The following is a 21,315-nucleotide window of genomic DNA, read 5'->3' on the forward strand; positions in this document are numbered from 1 at the left end:
GAGCTCCATAAAAAGGTCCATCTTCCTGCGGTCTCGTCTGTCATGAGGAGACTACATCTCCCAGTGTGCATCAGCAATGTCATTTAACATTGATTAAAGTCCCACTGCAGTGGTCATGGCACATGACTTGTTAACGTCGCTGTGTGATTTTTCATATTTTTGTTTTGTATTCAGTTGGTGAGGACCCTACTAAAATGGGGGTACAGCATTATGTGGGAAGGGAGACATCTTGAAGCAGCACTTGTGTAAAAAATAAAAATGAGAACACAGCAGCTTTTTTTTTTTTTATACCATTCAAACAAATTCCGCCATAGATTATCCTCCTATTTTCTTAGGTGGCATACGGAATGCAAGGATTGGTCAGAGGGAGAGAAAAAATATATTCTCAATACATTTTCATAAAAAGAATCCGACAGGATTCAAGAGACAACAAACCCAACAACGGAGTAAAGAAGGAAAAAAATGTATTCGGCTTCTTAGCACAATAAAAAGTTAACGATTACTAGGATGTATTTCTGGCAAAAGTCTGATTCCAAATTACAGATGAGTTGAATCAACCGGTTTGTGTGGAACATAACTGGATTTGAATGTAAATAATTTAAAAAGACGAAAACAACTGCAGCACCATGAATTACAAGATCTGTATGACTCAAGTACAATATAGCAAATCTACTGAGAAGTAGTAATACATCAAATCAACAGAGTCAGGTAGGAAAGAAAAAAAGAGCAGAAGAAAATCAATGAACAGTAAAATACAGATCAAGAGTTTTCAGAAATTGGCTAAGTTTGAGACACAAAAAGCTGGAAATCATAAGGAATGATTTTTAGGCAGCTCGTTTGCCACCCTCTGCATCTTTATAACGGATGACACACACATACGCTCTTGCTCGTATTGTTTCCCCTTTTCAAACGAAACACTTATACTGCAGGACTGACCCGGCTTCTAGCCAAATCCAAAAAGTAACCTCGACAAAGTCTCTGCTGAGTTACACCTGCCATCTCAGCATTATCAAATCAGGTACCAAAACAATAGGTACGCTTCTTTAAAAAGAAAACAAAGAAAACACTTTGTACAGATAATCGTGGTTGAGTTTTACCATCTACTTAGCCTGTTTTACACAGTCTGTTCATGTCAGGGCAATTTGAAATTACACATTAGCTTTTTTCTCTTTTCCATTGATTCCTTGATGAGGTTGAAGTCCCACAATTAGCCATGTGTAGAATGCAGTAATTTATTTTCAGATAAAACAAAAGAAAATAAGAAAGGAGAAATCCACACTAGAAGCCGAGTCCTCTTAGGTCTGTACATATCCCCTCCCCCAAGCCTAGTTTCTCCACAGGGTTTAAGAGAGGAGGTACACGATTTCACACACGCTCTCGCAAACACACACACACACACAAACAACGTCCTAAAAGCTTCCTGACTTTGTCCTTACTCCTGACCCCTGTATGGGGGGGTGCTGGAACTGACTGAGGGGTGTCCCGCGCTGCGGGTAGTGTTGGCCGGTGGAGGCCGCCAGAAGCCTGGAGCCGGCCTGCAGCACTGTCTGCCCGGGGCTGCCTGGTTTCAGGCTCCGGGACGCCTGCTGCTGGCTCAGTCTGGAGGCGTGGTGGGACGCCGGGTTCCCTGCCGCACCCAAGTCTGTTTTAGGGTTGCCGTGAGCCCTGGAGCCAGGGGTGGGAGACCCCGACAACCCACTGTTCAAGAGGCTGGCTTTTAGGTGGCTACCGCCACTGTACATGTGAGACCCGTCCATACTGCTGCTGCCGCTCGGCTGGTGCAGGGGGCCTCCTGGCGATCTGGAGGCCCCACACAGCGCCGAGTCTGCAGTGGAGGTGGTTTGGTTGGGGAAGGAGGACAGGGGGTTGAGGGGCTGTTGTTGATGCTGCTGCGAGGGGTCTTGAGACAGGCCGGAGTGGGAGGACAGGCGAGGGTAGAAGCCCTGGCCTGAGGGGGGGGGAGCCGAGGGGCTGTAGGAGCCACGGAATGGAGAGGACACGCTCTGCTGAAGGAAGGCCGGACTGTCCGCTGTCTGGTGGTGGCTCTCCGATAAGGGGGGCTGCACCTTAGAACGACAAAACACACTAAATTCACCTGACACCCTAGTACACAGCTCAAACTAATTAATATCCAAACACAAGAGTGCCAAAACAAAAACCAGGCCAGACAAAACAAAACCAAGCAAAAGAAAACACTAAACTCTCACAAATTACAAGGGACACCATACCTGATGTGTGTAGACAGACGGGCTGTACCTCTGTGGGCTTTTCATGGGAGAGGCCAGGGGTACCGTCTGGATTTCATACCGGTCTGCATCTGGGATAAACATAACAGGACACAAGCTTAACAGGAGAACAGATGGTACATGCATGCGCATTCCCTGAAGCCTCTGAATCTGAAATGAATTTGGCAAACGTCTTTGTTCCAGACTAGGCTAGATACTGTATCTACATTTCAGACAAGACAAACCTAGACAAGAAAACCAAGACAAACCAGCCTAAACATACCTCTATATTTCAGACTAGACGTCTGTTTTAGTCTAGACTAAAATTGGGACAGGAGGACATCTGGCTTGAATTTGCTACTACTTCATTCATGTGAAAACCAGAACAACTGGTGGTGAAAACGAGTGCAGTACCAGGGTCCTTGTCTGCAGCCGAGCCGTCCGTTCTCTTCAGCACACGGTCCAGCTTGAGGGAGCCCCTCAGTACCCGCTCTAAGACGCCCTGGCCCTCCCTCAGCCGCTCAACTGTCGTGGGCACCATCCTGGACCAGAGCAAAACACCAACACCGTCATGTACAGTACGTTCAGTCACACACAAGGGGCTTATGTAGGACCCTATAAATTCTGTGCATTTTTTTTTGCCCAATTCCGTTTAGTTTTTCTGCCAATTTTTCATGTTTTGCTTTCAAAATCACCTATTTTTTAATAGGAAAACAACCATATTGGAAGTTCCAAGTCCACAACAATGCTTACACCACATCAGGAGACCACTTTTGAGGTCTGGGAAAAATGTAAGATTTTTTTTATGAGTGTAGTTACCCTTTAATTCAACTGCACACCAGCAAGACATGTGAATGCAAATGCCCACCGAATTAATGCAAATAATCATGATATCATTCTGCCAGGCAGGCATAGGCTACTTTGTAGTTAACGTTTAATTAAGAAGGTTTTTGGGAAACCTTTCCATCTACCAAAAGACGGTTATCATTAGCATCATCGCTAACGGGTACACAAAGTGGTTGAAATATGCACGCACTGCGCACACAGGTAGGGGCATTCCTGTGCCGAGAAGTTGAAGGAAAATATGAATTACTGATGCCCTCTGTTCATGTCTTATGGTAAACTTCGGCTAATTACCGTATTTTCCGCACTATAAAGGCGCACCGGAGTATAAACCGCAGCAGCTAAATTGAATGATGTGTACATATATAAACCGCACTGGACTATAAGCCGCAGGTGTTTTAATGTTTAATTACCATATGTAAGGGTACGTGCACAGAGGGGATTGTCGGGAAAGAGATGGCTGCTTGAGGAAGCTCCCATTTATTAACATTTCAACAAACAAGTTGCATATTTGCATACCTCTGAAAGCTTTTTTTGAATTTTTGCATTGATACAGTTCTTCCCGCTGGCGTCTCCAACGTCTCACCATTGACTCATTGATGCCAAGGCTACGTGCAGCAGCTCTATTTCCTTCTTTTACAGCCAGATTGACTGCCTTTAACTTAAAAGCTGCATCATATGCATTTCTACGTTTGTTTTCCATAATGAGGGTTTGTGCATGAAAACTTCCTTTGCACAAACTGTCTCGCTCTCGTAATGTCTGTCTGTCTTGCTCTCGTTCTGTCTCTCGTACCACTCTCGGTTCCACTTTTACTTTTGCGCGCTACCTGTCTCACTCTTTTACAGCCTCCAGCTTTTCCTGCTGGAGCCCGCCGCTTAAAGGTGGGGGGCGCGGACCGGTCATAGAGCCCATAGAGTTAAAGTTGGTGGACTGTAACCTGTAAAATCCATAGATTTAGGAGGTCTTCTAGTGGCCGTTAGCTGTAAAAATCCATGGATTACGCGCACCGTTATATAAGCCGCAGGGTCGAAAAATGGGGAAAAAGGCGCGGCTTATAGTCCGAAAATTACAGTAATTACTTTTCTAATAAGTTCAATACATTTATTTGATTTCCTACTAAGTCCAATAAAAAAAATTATATTGTTGAATTCCACTTTAATGTCTGGATTCCGTGATTCCGTCCGTGTTCTCCGCATTGCAGATTTTATAGGTCCCAACTTATGTTCAGATCAGCTGGCTATGTCTGGAGACACTGCATGGCGCTCAGGTTGCTGATGTTCCCACCTTTGCCATAACAAGCAAATGGTCTCAAATCCCACAACACGTCACACAAAAGGTGGGAGAGCAAAGATGGATATGTCTGGAAACACTGACAGGGAACAAAGTGCTGTGAGAGGATGTGATGTGGTGTCTAGTCTTACCAGTGGCTGGTGCCTTCCTGAGCCCCAGGCTGCTGCTGTGTTGCTGGTCCTGGAGCGTGGGAGGTGGTGCTGTTGTGTTGGTTATCTGGGGGGCTCACCTCCTCTATCTGTGAGATGGAGGAGTGGGTGGGGGAGGAGAAGGAGCTGTGGGGGGAGGCCGGGGGCTGCAGGTGGAAGGAACGGAGGCCTCCGGGGGACTCGGCGCTGGCACAGATGGAGCTGGGGCGGGTGGGGGTGCCCAGGGAGCTACACCCGGGCTCTGGGTCCTTGCTGCTCCCCTGCTTTCTCTTACGGTACTCCAGCAGAGACACCTGAGGAGTCGAGGGAAAAGAACCATCCCTAGTCAGCCATATGTACAGCATTAGTCCCATGAGGTCACACACACTCACCATGATGTCACACATTGGTACAATACCATTGGTTGCATTGCGACACTAGTGATTATTCACCAGTACAGTATGGCGGTATGGTCAGATGTCATGCATCAACTCAACTGTTAGACGACTTACCTTGAATGCACTTTCGCTTACATGTTATCAACTGACTGACCAAACATCCAAAATGTTACCAAACCCTAAACGGAAGAGAAACTACAGGTCACCAATCTTCTACTTCTACCATCCTGGAAGTTCTATTTTGTTCCATGATTGGTGAACATCCTCTGTTGCTGTGGTTATCTGACGTGGATACATACAGTGGGGAGAACAAGTATTTGATACACTGCCGATTTTGCTAAGTAGGTTTTCCTACTTACAAAGCATGTAGAGGTCTGTAATTTTTATCATAGGTACACTTCAACTGTGAGAGACGGAATCTAAAACAAAAATCCAGAAAATAACATTGTATGATATTTAAGTAATAATTTGCATTTTATTAAAAAATACAATACCTTGGCTGACAATTTGAATCAGTCGACTTCGAGAATAACAGAAAAACAAAGACGCAATCCAGTGTAGCTTTAGCACTCTCTCCCTACAGTGTCGGGACAAAACCCTGCTGAATGGCAACGAAAATGGCTTTTTGTCCCAGAGTATTGATATTGGCATCAGTGTTATTACCAGAATCGGGAAGCTATCATGTTCTAAATGGGTTGTCACGCAACACAGTTCTGTTTGACATTTGAAGCCTTTGTGGATAGTTAGTAACAGGCCAAAATGAAACATCAGCACAGGCAACTTAACATCATCATCATCAAATGAAACATCACAACACAAAGCAACCACTGCGAGGCAAGAAACAAAACAGAAAAAAGGAAACACGACAAAAACAGAACCACGGGGCACTCACGTACGGTACATACACCCACACTCAAGAGAATGAGAGAGAACAGCCCGGCAGAATGTCATCATGGCACAGGCAGGAGACTCAAGGAGGGGGTGGGGATGAGAGATGGAGAAGGCTGGCTGAATGGACAGTCCGATATCAGGGCTATCGGGGGGCGGAGAGTTCAACCCAAAGAGGGCCGAGAGGAGGGGGGGGGGGCCCTCAGGAGGCCCCACCTAGAACCTAGGACTTGAAGAATCGCCACACAGTAGGGGTTTCGGACCTGAGGACTACTGTACTTGTTAGGGCCTTTTGATTCTGATTGGACCTCAAAGACTACTTTTATGGACCTTCTGATTGTCCTTGGGCCCTTAGCGGTGCCTCTTGAAGGGCTGCTAGTATGGTTCTTAGATGGGCATTGGCCATACTGCTGGTATGGATCGGACTTGGGCATGGGTTAAGGCTGGTGAAAGGGGGTGCGGGCACAGGGGGACAGAACTATGGATGAGATGGACCATAGACGAATGGCCAGTGAAGCCTACGCCAACATGGCCCAGCCCAACCTCGGCAGCCGGATATGACATCATGAACCATCAGGCTCGTAGCACGGCGCTCCGAGACGATGGGGTGACCATGTTTCTGATATAGAGATGTTTCTGATATAGAGGTGTTTTGCTATAATAGGCCATACTCATGTACGTTTTTGGAGAAGGCGGGTTTGGGGCGGGGCGTGGGGTTTGTATGCGGATGCAAAACAATATTTACATGCACACTTCTAAATGGTATGGAAATATTCACCATATTGTGTACTGTCTTGTATTCACGTCTTACTGCTATAGCCTGGTAACCTGGCTGTCCTGTCAGCAGACTAACGGTTTGCAGGTTGGCCCTCTGCCTTGGAAGAAACAGTGGAATAAAGACTTGGCAAAGGTTTCAGGAGGAGCATAGGGGGAGTGGGAGGGTGGGGAGAGGGTCGACAGAACACACAACCTGTTGGGCTAGCTGCAGTAGGAAAGACAGAATACACATAAAGAAAGAGAAATGTGTAAATCATTCTAGAAGTAGTAGAAGTTTGGCATTATTTGTTTCTAAAGACAGTACAGAGTAAATGCGCCCACTGAACTGAGAGCCTCGAAAGTATAAATGTATAACAATTGTTACCCCGCGTCTATTTTGATTTAATTATCTCGATGTGGAATAACTGAGTCCATTTGACACAAAGTGAATGGACAACACAAAGCAGGGAAAGACTACAATGACTGAGCAGCCATTCAGTTTGCACATACTCTACCACACTCTATTTCACTCTTTCCCCTCAAATTTGGACATTATACCAATAAGCAGGTAGGCACTTCTTCCATACTGCCGCTACAGACATGACCTACCGATCATACCCCCATTTGGGAGTTTAATTTAAACACAAATATCTTTGTTAATAGTACAATTTCTTCGGGGGGGGGGGGGGAACTAAAGCAGGAAGAAGCTGAGAGAGTTGGAGGACTTGCCTTCTTTTTCTGCGGTGGGTTGCTGGTGTGGTGGGGCGGCGTGCCGCTGTCAGGGTAGCCCCCGCCATAGTGCGGCTCGCCGTAGGGCGACAGAGAGCCAGGCCCTGCCTCCACCAGGGGCCCTTGGCCACTCACGGTGCTGTAGAAGGACTCGGCCGGGGAGAAGCTGCCCTCCGATTGGCTGAGGCGCCTGTCGGTGGTGGCGGGGTTGCCCAGGTTGGCGTTGAGCGGGGAGCAGGTATAGATGAGGTTGAACTCAGTCCTGAAGCTCTGCTCTCTAGCCTGCTGTGCCGACTCGGACGGGGTGCCTGGCGCCAGGGGAGTGAGGAGGCCTCCCCCGCCCACCATGGAAGCCAGCGGCCCCTGCGTGTCGGGGGGAGGAGGCCCTGTTGCCAAGAGGAGAGAGAAGTCGTCCGACATGGCGGGCACGGGCCCATCGAGGCCCGAGGACAAGTCGGGGAACTGCAGGGCGCAGCGCGGGGCGTCAAAGTCCGGTTGCAGACACGGCTACAGGTGGAGGAAGAAGAAAGGGAAAGAGTTACGAAACAAAACCTGTGACAAAGAAAAACATCATCTGTCCCGTGTTCCCTATCCGGTGACGCTAAAGCTAACGCATCTAGCCCCGTCTCCAGTGCTCTCACAGCTACTCTGGGTCTGTGGGATGAATGCCTACCTCTGGAGAGATTGACTCTGGCCTGTGCACAGGAGAGGCTTCTGGAGATGATATGTTCTGGATGGGTAGAAGAGCGAGAGACATGAAATACCATTAGAAACAGATAGACAGCACAGTGAAAACAACCATGTTTATGCACTGTAGTTCTGTATGCAGAATTTTCATATGTTCTGGTACCCAATTGACACACGCTCAGTATGTCCTCTGTGTGTGTGTGTGCGCATGTGTGTGACAGTATTTCTGTCCTGTGGGTGTGTTCTCTGCATCCTTCCAAAGTACCTCAAACTGCAGTGGCGTGTTGCAGCGGCTGGTTGGCAGCGAGGGCAGTGGCGAGTAGCCAGCAATGCTGTTGGATCGCCGGCGCTCCTCGTCGCCGTAGCAATCCAGCAGCGCGGCAGCGGCGTATGAGGCGGGGCTGAGCAGGGGGTGGTCCGAGGGCAGCGGGGGCGTGATGGGCGACAGGGGCCGCAATAGCAGACCGTGCTCTTCTGAGCCGGGCAAAGGTGGCGCTGCCTCCACCTCCGGGCCATATATGGACCGCCGCTTCTTAGGGGGCGCCGCCAGTTCTTTGTATCGGAAAGAAGGGTGAGGGGAAAGAAAGCAATAGCGTCAGATGACCTGCTGTGACAGGTGTCAGCGCACACTGATGAAAAGGATCTTCATTTGGGGTTAGGTTCATTTAAATGATGTACATGGTGGACTAATTAGGATAAAGTAAGTAAAACAATACCAGACTAATAATCAACGCTAAACATTGGCGACAATTGACAGCTAAATGCTGGCACGTCTGAGGATGTGCAAGTGTTCTCCTCAACAGCAAGACTGCTATACCAGACCCGGATTCCAAAAAACTATTTAAACTATTAGAAACCTTTCAAATACTGCAGCTGTGCTTGGCTGACCTGTTGCAATGGAACCAAAAGAAAAGTCCCAAAAGTGCAAACATCGTCCACCTTGCAAATGCTCAAAGTATTTGAAAAAGACTTTGGATAGTATAAACCAGGTCTGTACTAGATAACAAATGCTACTAGACTTGTTAGTAGACAGTGAACACCAAAAAGAAGTTTCTAGATACCGGCTTTGAAAGGGTTGGGGGTGGAGCTGCTGCTGTTACTTTGGTGGGAGGAGGTGGACTCGGTGCCGTCCTCCAGGCCCCCAGAGCACAGCCCGCTCTCATCCTGGGCTTGTTGGATCCATCTCTGCACAGACGGGAGACACAAACAGGCATGAGACAAAATAATGGAATACTGAATATCCTTCAAACCTATGAAGGGTAGTGAACAAGCGTACACTTGGGATGCATCCACTTCTAAACAGCCCTGTCCTTCTCAAGCACCCACTACACGTCACACTACATTTCCCAACTACCTCTATTCCCAATTTAACCCCAACTTCACAACTCTATCCACCGTTACCTTCTTGAAGGAGCCGTAGGTGGCGTCCACACTGACGGGCCGGCGCCGGCGCTCAGGGTTGAAAGGCGAGCCGAAGCGTACGTAGTGCTTTGGCGCCGTGCAGATGAGCGGCGAGGCCGCCAGCCCCGGCAGCATGTTGAGCGTGGTTGCCAGCACCGTGGGGTCGGTGGTGATGCGCAGTTGCCGCTCCACCGTGGGCACCTCCTGCTGGGCCACCTTGTCCAGCACTTTGTCGTTCAGCCACTCAGTCACCAGATACTGGGTCGGGTCGGGGGGGGAATAATTGTTAGCAAACAAATTCTGGAAGACTTGTTAGCGGCAAATTCTAAAAGGGACTTTTTAGCGAGAAATTTTGGAATTATTTTTTAACAATAAATGGTGGAAGAGACTTTTAGTGCCAAATTCTACATTTGTGTATATTGGCCTATAAACGCTGTAATACAAAAAAACTAAAGAGTTGTCCTGGTACATTAAAGGTTAAATAAATAATAAATAATTAAATCCAAAAAAAATATGGTGGTTAGAAGCCAGCCCCATCCCTCTCACCTTCTTAGTCTTAGGCAGGTTGCGCAGGTTGCCCTTGTTCAGAGCACTCAGGCCTTCTCCGTCGAGGAGCTGCCCAGCTCCCAGTGCTCCGTCCCCCATCCCCAGCTCTGTCCCGGGGCCCCCCAGGGGACCCTCCTGCCCCTCGGCCACCACCGCCTGCTCCAGGGCCGCCTGCTGCAGGGCCAGGGCCTGCCGCTGGCGCCGGGCTCGCTGCGACGAGCTGGAGCGGTAGCGCGAGATGCGGCTCTTGGGCCGTGGCTTGGAGGAGCGGGCCGGGGGAGGCTTGGAGGGTGCAGCGAGAGGGGCCAGATGGGGAGCGGTACACGCCGGGGCCTTGTCTGTGTCGGCTGCTGAGGAGGGTTCCTGGAGAGAGAGAGAGATTCTGTTAGGGGGGGGGGGGGTCCGGGGGGGTCGATATTGAAATTGGAAAATTGGTCACAAAGTTCAATAAGAGAATGTGGCGGTAAGGGGGAGGAAAGTCTGACTCACGGTGACGTAGGTGGCACGGCGGGTGCTTATCCCCACCCCTGCTTGGTGGGGCGCGGCGTTAACCCCCGTGGGGTTCCCTCCGCTCCCCTCTACAGACTCCAGGCCCTCCTGTTTAAGCTCATCCATGCCCCCTGCGCTGGACGTCCTCTTCTACAGGGACAGAGAGAGTGGGTTACGAACTGCAGACTTATACTATGATTTGATAGTGACAGTGGGTTGGTGTGACAGGAATTGTGTCAGAGCGGTGATGTAGCACATACCGGTCTACTGGAGATGAGGACTCCGTTCTCGTCCAGCTCTTCCTCCTCTCCTTCCTCCAGCTTCACCCCATCTAGGAGTCCCTCCTGTAACACACATGCACACACATTACTTTTGTGATTGCTAAATGGCACCTACATTTTCATTACACAGTGTACACACACCCCAGTGTGTCTTTGTGGGAAAGAACCACAAAATCCTCTACACCCCACCCATCCTGTCTTTATACGTACACACACACACACACACACCAACGGTAACTTCCTGTGTATACGGACACACACGTCTTTGCACCAAGACAAACACTTCACACACACACCTCTGTGTCGCTGTTGCCCAGGCTGACGTTGCCCTGCAGCGTCTCCCGGACCTCGCCACTCTCCTCGGGTGGCTGGTTACTGTCGTCTGACGTCCCGCACGGTCCCTTGCCGCCGCCTGGCCCCTCCATCTCTCTCCGCTGGGCCTTCCGCCGCCGCGTCTCGGCCCCCGTGGGTGCCGGGAGCTGGGAGGGCGTGGGCAGCGACCCCGTGGCGGGGCAGAGCAGGGTCTCGCGCGGGCTCAGGTTATGCTTCTGCACGGGGCAGTTGTGCTGGTTGCCCTTGTAGCAGGCGCAGTCTACCTTGTAGTTACTGTAATAACGATAACAATAGGATTTTTAGCATGCTTTTCTAAAACCCAAAGATGCTGGACACTGTAGGGTCGAGCGAGAGAGAAGAAAGAGAGAAACTTTGTGCTGATATAAAAAAGCTTTACAGATTTACTTGATAGATTGATAGATACTGACCAGCTATTGAACTCGTAGTCAAAGCCGATGGTGACCTCGGCGTCCTTGGTGATTTGCGTGACGGCGTAGATACAGAGGTGGATCATGCCATCGGCGATCATATGCCGAACCTGGAGAGGGGACAGAAGACATTATGGATAAGCTTGGCTATGATTGTATCCATTTCCCTCTAGAACAGGGGTCTCCAACCTTTTCTAGCATTCTAGCACTTTTTTTTTTTTTATGAAACATGTTCGCAGGCTACTCATTTTTTTCTAGCTTTCAAATAGGAACATTCTTCTCTTCTCCCCTGCAATTCATCCCCAGGTCCTTAGTGTACAAGAGAAAGTAGTGCACTGTGTTTTCTGTCAATATACCTGGTAAAATAATGGTTAATAAACAACTCTAAGGGGGGCACAATAAAATCTGTAATTTATTCCTAAATTATGTTGTTTTCTCAGTTGTATTTTTCCTGGTTTTTCACTCTCAAAATTACAATTGTTCATAGAGAAACAACGAAATTGGATGTCCATGTTCATGGTTAAATCACATCAGAATACAATTTTTTATTAAGGCCTGGAAAAAAACTACCAAACTGATTGTTTATGAAAGTTTGCGATGGAACACACGACAAATTGCATATCGGCCTACTTTCGGAATTGTTTGATCGACCTGTTGGAGACCACTGTTCTAGAAGGGTGCGTCTCAATAGTCTTAAATGGCCTCCTCTCCCCATCTCTTTTCCTTCCTCTATGCTGATGTAAGAGACTAGGAACGGTGAGAGCTAAATTCACCTGGTCTAACATTTCAAATGAGTGAGATGAACTAAGGAGAGGAGATGAGGGAGTAAGTGTAGACTATTGAGATACACCCAATGCCTTTCTTGAAGGAAAAAACAAAACAAGATGGCTGACCTCTGCGTTGGGGGTGCAGGACCTCCGGATGAAGCGTGCATCATTCCCAAATGTCCGCGCGTCCACGCACATCCCCACGTCGTTGAATTTGGAGTAGAACAGCACGAAAGGGTAGGGCCTAGAAAAAGTCAAAACCATGTCAAAATGTGTATTTATGCGTAATATTTTACAGCTGAAGTGTGTTTATCCTGAATACATCAATTTCCTTCATAAAACATTTAAAAACCATGCAATGGTGCAGCATATGAAAACCAAAATATTCCACATTAAAATGTCAGTTTTTACATCTTACAAATGAGTTGGTCAGGTTGCAAAAAAAAAACAAAGATGCCACTTGTTTTTAAATACTGCTTGAAAAAGCATGGAATTTTGGGGAATTCTGCAACCATATGAATAAGTGTAGTGAATGAATGCATACTTTTTGAAGAAGTGTCCGTTGACCTCAAACTGCTGTTTGAGCATGACCTTGCCCCGGTACTCGATGATCAGGGTGTCTGGCTCCAGATCCCTTGACGCCCGCAGGATCTTCCGGTGCTTCTGCACGCGCGTCACCCGCCCCAGCTGTAACTGCATCTGAGAGCCAAGCACCGTGTTGTTGCACGCCAACTCCGTGCGGTTAATTGTATCCATGGCGTCGGCCGATGGGTTGACCTGGGCCGGTGAGGTCGTCGTCGTCGCCGCTGGCGTCATCTTGCCCACTACCACGCCATCGGCGGCGACTGTAACGGTGGCGGCGCGGTGCAGCTGGAGCAGTGTCTGGACGTCAGCACTGTACTGGTTAGCCGTGGCCTCCTCGTACTGGTCAGTCCACTGGCGGATGCGGCTCTCCCAGCCCTCCGCCGTGGTCTCGTCCACCGCGCTGGCCTCCGTCGTGGAGTTCTGGGGAGGAGAACGTTTTTACTTCAGAGCCGTGTCGTGTTGAAAATACATGTATTTTTATTTTATTCACCTCCATTCTAAGATCTTTTTCATAAATGACCATTTCAGGTCTACAACCAGTGTTTCTTCCCCTTAGATGAATGGGTTATCATGGGTGGGTGGTGCACTCTGCTCTATATCAACTTACCATATGATAATAAGATGATGGGTGTATTTGTGTTATGCTCAATGGAACATGTCACTCAATGGAACCCTGACGCTAACAAAGTGGCACTGATGATTTCTTGATCCCGTTCACTACTGCTGTGAAGTTCAAATGTGTCATTTATATGTTCATATATAACTAAACAGAAGATCCTCGGGAATGAATTAATCTTACCTTCATCCTCATGGACTTTCTAGAACCCTCTCTGAAGGCCTGTAAAGACAGACACGGTCGTTTACTTACAACGTTTACACAACGTTTCAGAGTCTACTCGCAGCATTTGACAATGTTTCAGAATCTACACACAGCGTTTAGACAATGTTTCAGAGAGTCTCCTACTCAACGTTTAAACAACGTTTCAGAAAGTCTACTTACAATGTTTACACGTTTCAGAGATTCATCTAAATAATGTAGCAAAAATAACTTTCTGCTACTAGAAAAAGACTGCCACTTCTCTCTTGGCCTCTATAGGTATAATTGGCATATTAAGCCTTAAGAGCAAGTTAAAACAGGAAACTTTACGATCTTGGTCCTCTTCCTAGCTGTGGGTTTTGAATTTGCACCCTCAGCACCCTTTTTACACTTTGCTCATGTGGCATTTGGTACACTTGGCCATTTTCCCCATACTATCGGTGTCTTTAGCAAGGATACTCTTGCCGTCCCTACTGCTGCATTTAACCCACGTAGTGGCTGGCACCTTCCGCTAGCTTTTGCCTGGCATGCCTCGCATTTCGCACACACTTAGGACTCTTTGCTAAGTGTGCCCTTTTCAGGTCTGTGCCCTTGCTCCCTAGTTCCTACCTTAATTTTCTTGCCCTTGGGCGCTCCGCGGGCCTTCTCTGTGCTCTTCTTCCTCTTCTTGGACTTGTTCCGCTTGATCCGGTTGACAGTGAGCGTGATGCTGGTGGGCGTGTGCTGCGTTGCCGTGTAGGACACAGTGGCCGGCGACACCTCCTCGTCCCCACTCTCTGTGGCACTGCTATCGCCCACTAGAAGCACAAGAGAGATTTGAGCATGCACAGGTACTTGGCAAAGTTCGTTTCCACTTGGGCACGCCAACAGTAAAGACTTAGGGTTGGTTTCCCGGACTAAAAAGCTATTTAAATAGAGATTCTGCATTTAGCTTTTTAGACCAGGCCTAAGGGTGCTTTTCACACCACATTGGATTGGAGCGGTTTTTCAAAACTCTGGCGCGTTTTCTCCCTTAGTTCAGTTCGTTTGGACTGGTGTGAACACTAGGGAGTGCACTATCCAACACCGTGGTTTGCTCAAAAAGTCTCGGTCCGATTCCATTTGTACTGTGGTGTGGTTTGCTGCAGTCCGTACCAAACAGTAAAAGAACCAGAGGCGCATGCAGTATTATTGGTTGTTTGACTGCCAGTCTTTGATAAAATGCACGCAGTACCATAACTTAACATTCTGTGAGTAGCAGCGCATTTATGTAACAGCGCATTTATGAGCTCATCCATGCAGATTAATGGAGAAGGGGGCTATACTGTAGGCTACTGAGTCCCTAGTGAAAGTCTACAAACCCCTTGCACAGTCTTCACATTTTGCTGCCTTAAAATAAAATCTAAAAAGGGATTACATAGTATTTTCAAGTATTGCGGTGGCAGCATCATGTTATGCTTGTCATTGGCAGGGACTGGGGAGTTTGTCAGGATCAAAAGAAAAATGAAAGGAGCAAAGCCCAGGTAAAAAGATAAAGGAAAACCTGCCTCAGTCTTCTGAAAACCCTGGGATAGAGTTTTATCAGCAAGACACTTACACAGATTTTTATATTAAAGACACATGGCTCTCCAAGAGATGTTGCGTGTTCATGGGTGGTCTAGCCTCTGTACGGACTTAAATTTGTTTGACGATCAGTCAAGGTTGAAATATTGCTGTCCATCAATGATTCCCAACCAAATTTACTGAGCTTGAGCAATTTTGACCGAAACAATGGACATATGTTCCCCTAAGAGTTGTGCAAAGTTGGTAGAATATTATTCCAAATGATTCACAGCTGTAATGTCTGCCAAAGATGCTTCCACCAAGTACTAACTCTGGGGTGTGAAGACATATTTAATCAAGACTATTTGTTTTTTTGTTTAGAAAATGTTCTCTAACTTTCTTTCATTTTGAATATGTGGAGTAGGTTGTGTAGATCTGAAGGAACAAACTCCAATTTAATCCCTTTTTAGATATAATTTTAAGGCAGCAAAATGTGAAGATTGTGCAAGGGGTGTGTCGACTTTCACTAGGGACTGTAGTATATTCTCCTCCAGGCGGCCATTGTCGCCGAGTTGCCAAACGTCAGGCTCGAAACCTTAATGACTTGGAGAAGATCTGCAAAGAGGAGTGGAACAAAATCCTTCCTGAGATGTGTGCAAACCTGGTGGCCAACTACAAGAAACGTCAGACCTCTGTGATTGCCAACAAGGGTTTGCCACCAAGTTCTAAATCATGTTTTGCAGGGGGGTCAAATACTTATTTCCCTCATTAAAATATAAATCAATTTATAACAGTTTTGACATGCGTTTTTTCTGGATTTTTTGTGTGGTTATTTTGTCTCTCACTGTTCAAATAAACCTACCATTAAAATTATAGACTGATCATGTCCTTGTCAGTGGGAAAACGTACAAAATCAGCAGGGGATCAAATACTTTTTTCCCTCACTGTATGTTATGCAGTCTATGTCATGTGGCATTCACCATACCTGATACATTTTCTTGTTTCCGGCGTTGGCCGTCCAGTCCTTTCCTCCTGTCTAGCCCCCTGAAATCACAGAAATATGAACATTACAACCAGGAAATTGCAGATCTTATATATACAGTGCATTCGGAAAGTATTCAGACCTCCTGCCATTTTCCACATTGTTACGTTACAGCCTTATTCTCAAATGGCTTAAATTGTTTTTTTCCTCATCAATCTACACACAATACCCCATCATGACAAAGCAAAAACAGGTACCGGTGCAGTCAATGTGCGGGGGCACAGGTTAGTCGAGGTCATTTAGGTAATATGTACATGTGGGTAGAGTTAACGTGACTATGCATAGATAATGAAAAGAGTAGCAGCAGCGTAAAAGAGGGGGAGGAGACAATGCAAATTGTCCGGGTAGCCATGACTAGCTGTTCAGGAGTCTTATGGCTTGGGGGTAGAAGCTGTTAAGAAGCCTTTTGGACCTAGACTTGGCGCTCTGGTGCCGCTTGCCGTGCAGTAGCAGAGAGAACAGTCTATGACTAGGGTGGCTTGAGTCTTTGACAATTTTTAGGGCCTTCCTCTGACACCGCCTGGTATAGCGGTCCTGGATGGCAGGAAGCTTGGCCCCAGTGATGTGCTGCAGTTGTCGTACCAGGCAGTGATGCAACCAGTCAGGATGCTCTCGATGGTGCAGCTGTATAACTTTTTGAGGATCTGAGGACCCATGCTAAAACTTTTCAGTCTCCTGAGGGGGAATAGGCTTTGTCATGCCCTCTTCATGATTGTCTTGGTGTGCTTGGACCATGATAGTTTGTTGGTGATGTGGACACCAAGGAACTTGAAGCTCTCAACCTGTTCCACTACAGCCCCGATGATGAGAATGGGGGTGTGCTCAGTCCTCTTTTTTTTCCTGCAGTCCACAATCATCTACTTTGTCTTGATCACATTGAGGGAGATGTTGTTATCTTGGCACCACACGGCTAGGTCTCTGACCTCCTCCCTATAGGCTGTCTCATCGTTGTCGGTGATCAGGCCTACTGTTGTGTCGTCTGCAAACTTAATGATGGTGTTGGAGTCATGCTTGGCCATGCAGCCATGGGTGAACAGGGAGTACAGGAGGGGACTGAGCACGCACCCACGAGGGGCCCCCGTGTTGAGGAACAGAGTGGCAGATGTGTTGTTACCTACCCTTACCACCTGGTAAGTCAGGAAGTCCGTCAGGAAGTCTAGGATCCAGTTGCAAAGGGAGATGTTTAGTCCCAGGGTCCTTAGCTTAGTGATGAGCTTTGAGGGCACTATGGTGTTGAACGCTGAGCTGTAGTCAATGAATAGCATTCTCACATAGGTGTTCCTCTTGTCCAGGTGGGAAAGGGCAGTGTGGAGTGCAATAGAGAATGCATCTGTGGATCTGTTGGGGCGGTGTGCAAATTGGAGTGGGTCTAGGGTTTATGGGATAATGGTGTTGATATGAGCCATGACCGGCCTTTCAAAGCACTTCATGGCTACAGACGTGAGTGCAACAGGTCGGTAGTCATTTAGGCAGGTTCTTAGTGTTCTTGGGCACAGGGACTATGGTGGTCTGCTTGAAACATGTTAGTATTACAGACTCAGTCAGGGACATGTTCGGAGTACACGTCCTGGTAATCCGACTGGCCCAGCGGCCTTGTGAATGTTGACCTGCGTAAAAGTCTTACTCACATCGGCTACGGAGAGCGTGATCACATAGTCATCCGGAACAGCTGATGCTCTCATGTATGCTTCAGTGTTGCTTTTTTCGAAGCGAGCATAGAAGTGATTTAGCTCGTCTGCTAGGCTCGTGTCACTGGGCAGCTCGCGGCTGTGCTTCCCTTTGTAGTCTGTAATAGTTTGCAAGCCCTGCCACATCCGACAAGCGTCGATGCCAGTGTAGTACGATTCAATCTTAGTCCTGTATTGACTCTTTGCCTGTTTGATGGTTCGTCGGAGGGCATACCAGGATTACTTATAAACGTACGGGTTAGAGTCCCGCTCCTTGAAAGCGGCAGCTCTACCCTTTAGCTCAGTGCGGATGTTGCCTGTAATCCATGGCTTCTGGTAGGGGTATGAACGTACGGTCACTGTGGGGATGACGTCATCGATGCACTTATTGATGAAGCCAGTGACTGATGTGGTGAACTGCTCAATGTCATTGGAAGAATCCCGGAACATATTCCAGTCTGTGCTAGCAAAACAGTCCTGTAGCTTAGCATCTGCGTCATCTGACCACTTCCTTATTAACCGAGTCACTGGTGCTTCCTGCTTTCGTTTTTGCTAATAAGCAGGAATCAGGTGATAGAATTATGGTCACATTTGCCAAATGGAGGGCGAGGGAGAGCTTTGTACGCGTCTCTGTGTGTGGAGTAAAAGGTGGTCTTGAGTTTTATGAAAACTCTCTTGATAAATAGTGTGGTCTACAGCTTATCATGAGATACTCTACCTCAGGCGAGCAAAACCTTGAGACTTCCTTAATATTAGATTTAGTGCACCAGCTGTTGTTTACAAATATACACAGACCGCCACCCCTTGTCTTACCGGAGTCAGACGTTCTATCCTGCCGATGTAGCGTATATCCCACCAGCTGCATGTTCAGCTACGACTCGGTGAAACACAAGATATTACAGTTTTTAATGTCCCGTTGGTAGGATATCCTTGATCGTAGGTCGTCCATTTTGTTTTCCAATGATTGTACGTTGGCTAATAGGACGGAAGAGGAAGATTACTCGCTCGCCGTCGGATCCTTACAAGGCACCCCGACCTACATCCACGATATCTCCATCTCTCATGCGAATGACGGGGATTTGGGCCTTGTCGGGTGTCTGTAGAATATCCTTAACGTCTCACTCGTTGAAAAAAAATATTCATCCAATACGAGGTGAGTAATCGCTGTCCTGATATCAAGATGCTCTTTTTGGTCATAAGAAACGGTGTCAGAAACATTATGTTAAAAATAAATTACAAATAAACGCAAAACAATTGGTTGGTGGGCCGTAAAACGGCAGCAATCTCCTCCGGCGCCATTATAAAATATGACCTTTACATTACTCAGTACTTTGTTGAAGCACCTTTGGCAGCGATTACAGCCTTGAGTCTTCTTGGGTATGATGCTACAAGCTTGGCACACCTGTATTTGGGGAGTTTCTCTCATTCTTCTGTGCAGATCCTCTCAAGCTCTGTCAGGTTGGATGGGGAGTGTCGCTGCACAACTATTTTCAGGTCTCTCCAGAGATGTTCGATCGGGTTCAAGTCCGGGCTCTGGCTGGCCATTCAAGGACATTCAGAGACTTGTCCCGAAGCCACTCCTGCGTTGTCTTGGCTGTGTGCTTAGGGTCGTTGTCCTGTTGGAAGGTGAACCTTCGCCCCAGTCTGAGGTCCCGAGCGCTCTGGAGCAGGTTTTACATTACCATTTTTACATTTTAGTCATTTAGCAGACGCTCTTATCCAGAGCGACTTACAGTTAGTGAGTGCATACATTATATATGTTTTTTATTTTTTTTATACTGGCCCCCCGTGGGAATCAAACCCACAACCCTGGCGTTGCAAACGCCATGCTCTACCAACATCCCTGCCGGCCATTCCCTCCCCTACCCTGGACGACGCTGGGCCAATTGTGCGCCGCCCCATGGGTCTCCCGGTCGCGGCCGGCTACGACAGAGCCTGGATTCGAACCAGGATCTCTAGTGGCACAGCTAGCACTGCGATGCAGTGCCTTAGAGCACTGCGCCACTCGGGAGGTTTTCATCAAGAATCTCTTTGTACTTTGCTACGTTCATCTATCCCTCGATCCTGACTAGTCTCCCAGTCCCTGCCGCTGAAAAACATCCCCACAGCATGATGCTGCCACCACCATGCTTCACCGTAGGGATGGTGTCAGGTTTCTTCCAGATGTGACGCTTGGCATTCAGGCCAAAGATTCCAATCTTGGTTTCATCAGACCAGAGAATCTTGTTTCTCATGGTCTGAGAGTCCTTAAGGTGCCTTTTGGCAAACTCCAAGTGGGCTGTCATGTGCCTTTTACTGAGGAGTGGCTTCCGTCTGGCCACTACGATAAAGGCCTGATTGGTGGAGTGCTGCGGAGATGGTTGTCCTTCTGGAAGGTTCTCCCATCTCCACAGAGGAACTCTGCAGCTCTGTCAGTGGCCATCGGGTTCTTGGTCACCTTCCTGACAAAGGCCCTTCTCACACAATTGCTCAGTTTGGCCAGGGGGCCAGCTCTAGGAAGAGTCTTGGTGGTTCTAAACTTCTTCCATTTAAAAATGATGGAGGCCACGGTGTTCTTTGGGACCTTCAATGCTGCAGACATTTTTTGGTACCCTTCTCCAGATCTGTGCCTTTGACACAATCCTGTCTCGGAGCTCTACGGACAATTCCTTCGACTTCATGGCTTGGTTTTGCTCTGACATGCACTGTCAGCTGTTTTAGCTTATATAGACAGGTGTGTGCCTTTCCAAATCATGTCCAAATCAATTGAATTTACCACAGGTGGACTTTGTAGAAACATTTCAAGGATTATCAATGGAAACAGGATCACCTTCCAACAGGACAACGATCCTAAGCATACAGCCAAGACAACGCAGGAGTGGCTTCGGGACAAGTCTCTGAATGTCCTTGAGTGGCCAGCCAGAGCCCGGACTTTAACTCGATCGAACATCTCTGGAGACACCTGAAAGTAGCTGTGCAGCGACACTCCCCATCTAACCTGACCTGGATCTGCAGAGAAGAATGGGAGAAACTCCCAAATACAGGTGTGCCAAGCTTGTAGCATCATCTCAAGAAGACTCAAGGCTGTAATCGCTGCCAAAGGTGCGTCAACAAAGTACTGAGTAAAGGGTCTTAATACTTATGTAAGTGTGATATTTCCTTTTTTTTGGTACATTTACAAACATTTCTAAAAACCTGTTTTTGCTTCGTCATTATGGGGTATTGTGTGTAGATTGATGAGGGAAAAAACTATTTAATCAATTTTAGAATAAGGCTGTAATGTAACAAAATGTGGAAAAAGTCAAGGGGTCTGAATACTTTCCGAATGCACTGTATATATGATATACTATAAGTCATATATATACACAGTGCTATAAAAAAGTATTTGCCCCCTTTCTAATGTTCTCTACTTTTGCATATTTGTGATACTGAATGTTATCAGATCTTCAACCAAAACCTAATATTAGATAAAGGGAACATAACTTTTTGGACGACATAGTTCCAGTAATGCCTG

General features: G+C 47.4%; 1 protein-coding gene across 3 annotated transcripts in view; it reads right to left on the bottom strand.

The window, feature by feature from the left end:
• Positions 1–472: 472 nt before the first annotated feature.
• The window catches only part of LOC311138413 (histone-lysine N-methyltransferase SETD5-like), a 53,189-nt gene continuing 32,346 nt past the window's right edge, over positions 473–21,315 (bottom strand). For 2 of the 3 annotated variants that reach the window (XM_084173086.1, XM_084173088.1), the window contains 19 exons: positions 16,099–16,157; positions 14,202–14,389; positions 13,575–13,613; positions 12,735–13,195; positions 12,317–12,434; positions 11,424–11,533; positions 10,959–11,268; positions 10,642–10,725; positions 10,382–10,531; positions 9,893–10,255; positions 9,347–9,604; positions 9,007–9,130; positions 8,211–8,497; positions 7,932–7,988; positions 7,259–7,765; positions 4,491–4,801; positions 2,640–2,767; positions 2,229–2,317; positions 473–2,066 (listed from right to left, as the gene is read on the bottom strand). In XM_084173086.1, the coding sequence (XP_084029212.1) occupies positions 1,410–2,066; positions 2,229–2,317; positions 2,640–2,767; positions 4,491–4,801; positions 7,259–7,765; positions 7,932–7,988; positions 8,211–8,497; positions 9,007–9,130; positions 9,347–9,604; positions 9,893–10,255; positions 10,382–10,531; positions 10,642–10,725; positions 10,959–11,268; positions 11,424–11,533; positions 12,317–12,434; positions 12,735–13,195; positions 13,575–13,613; positions 14,202–14,389; positions 16,099–16,157 (4,300 nt within the window). In that variant the 3' untranslated portion in view covers positions 473–1,409. The remainder of the gene's footprint in view (positions 2,067–2,228; positions 2,318–2,639; positions 2,768–4,490; positions 4,802–7,258; positions 7,766–7,931; positions 7,989–8,210; positions 8,498–9,006; positions 9,131–9,346; positions 9,605–9,892; positions 10,256–10,381; positions 10,532–10,641; positions 10,726–10,958; positions 11,269–11,423; positions 11,534–12,316; positions 12,435–12,734; positions 13,196–13,574; positions 13,614–14,201; positions 14,390–16,098; positions 16,158–21,315) is intronic. The other variant, XM_084173087.1, reaches the window with a different exon arrangement.

The sequence above is a fragment of the Coregonus lavaretus genome, assembly GCF_964263955.1.
Source record: "Coregonus lavaretus genome assembly, chromosome: 12".
In the NCBI taxonomy this organism is placed as follows: Eukaryota; Metazoa; Chordata; class Actinopteri; order Salmoniformes; family Salmonidae; genus Coregonus; species Coregonus lavaretus.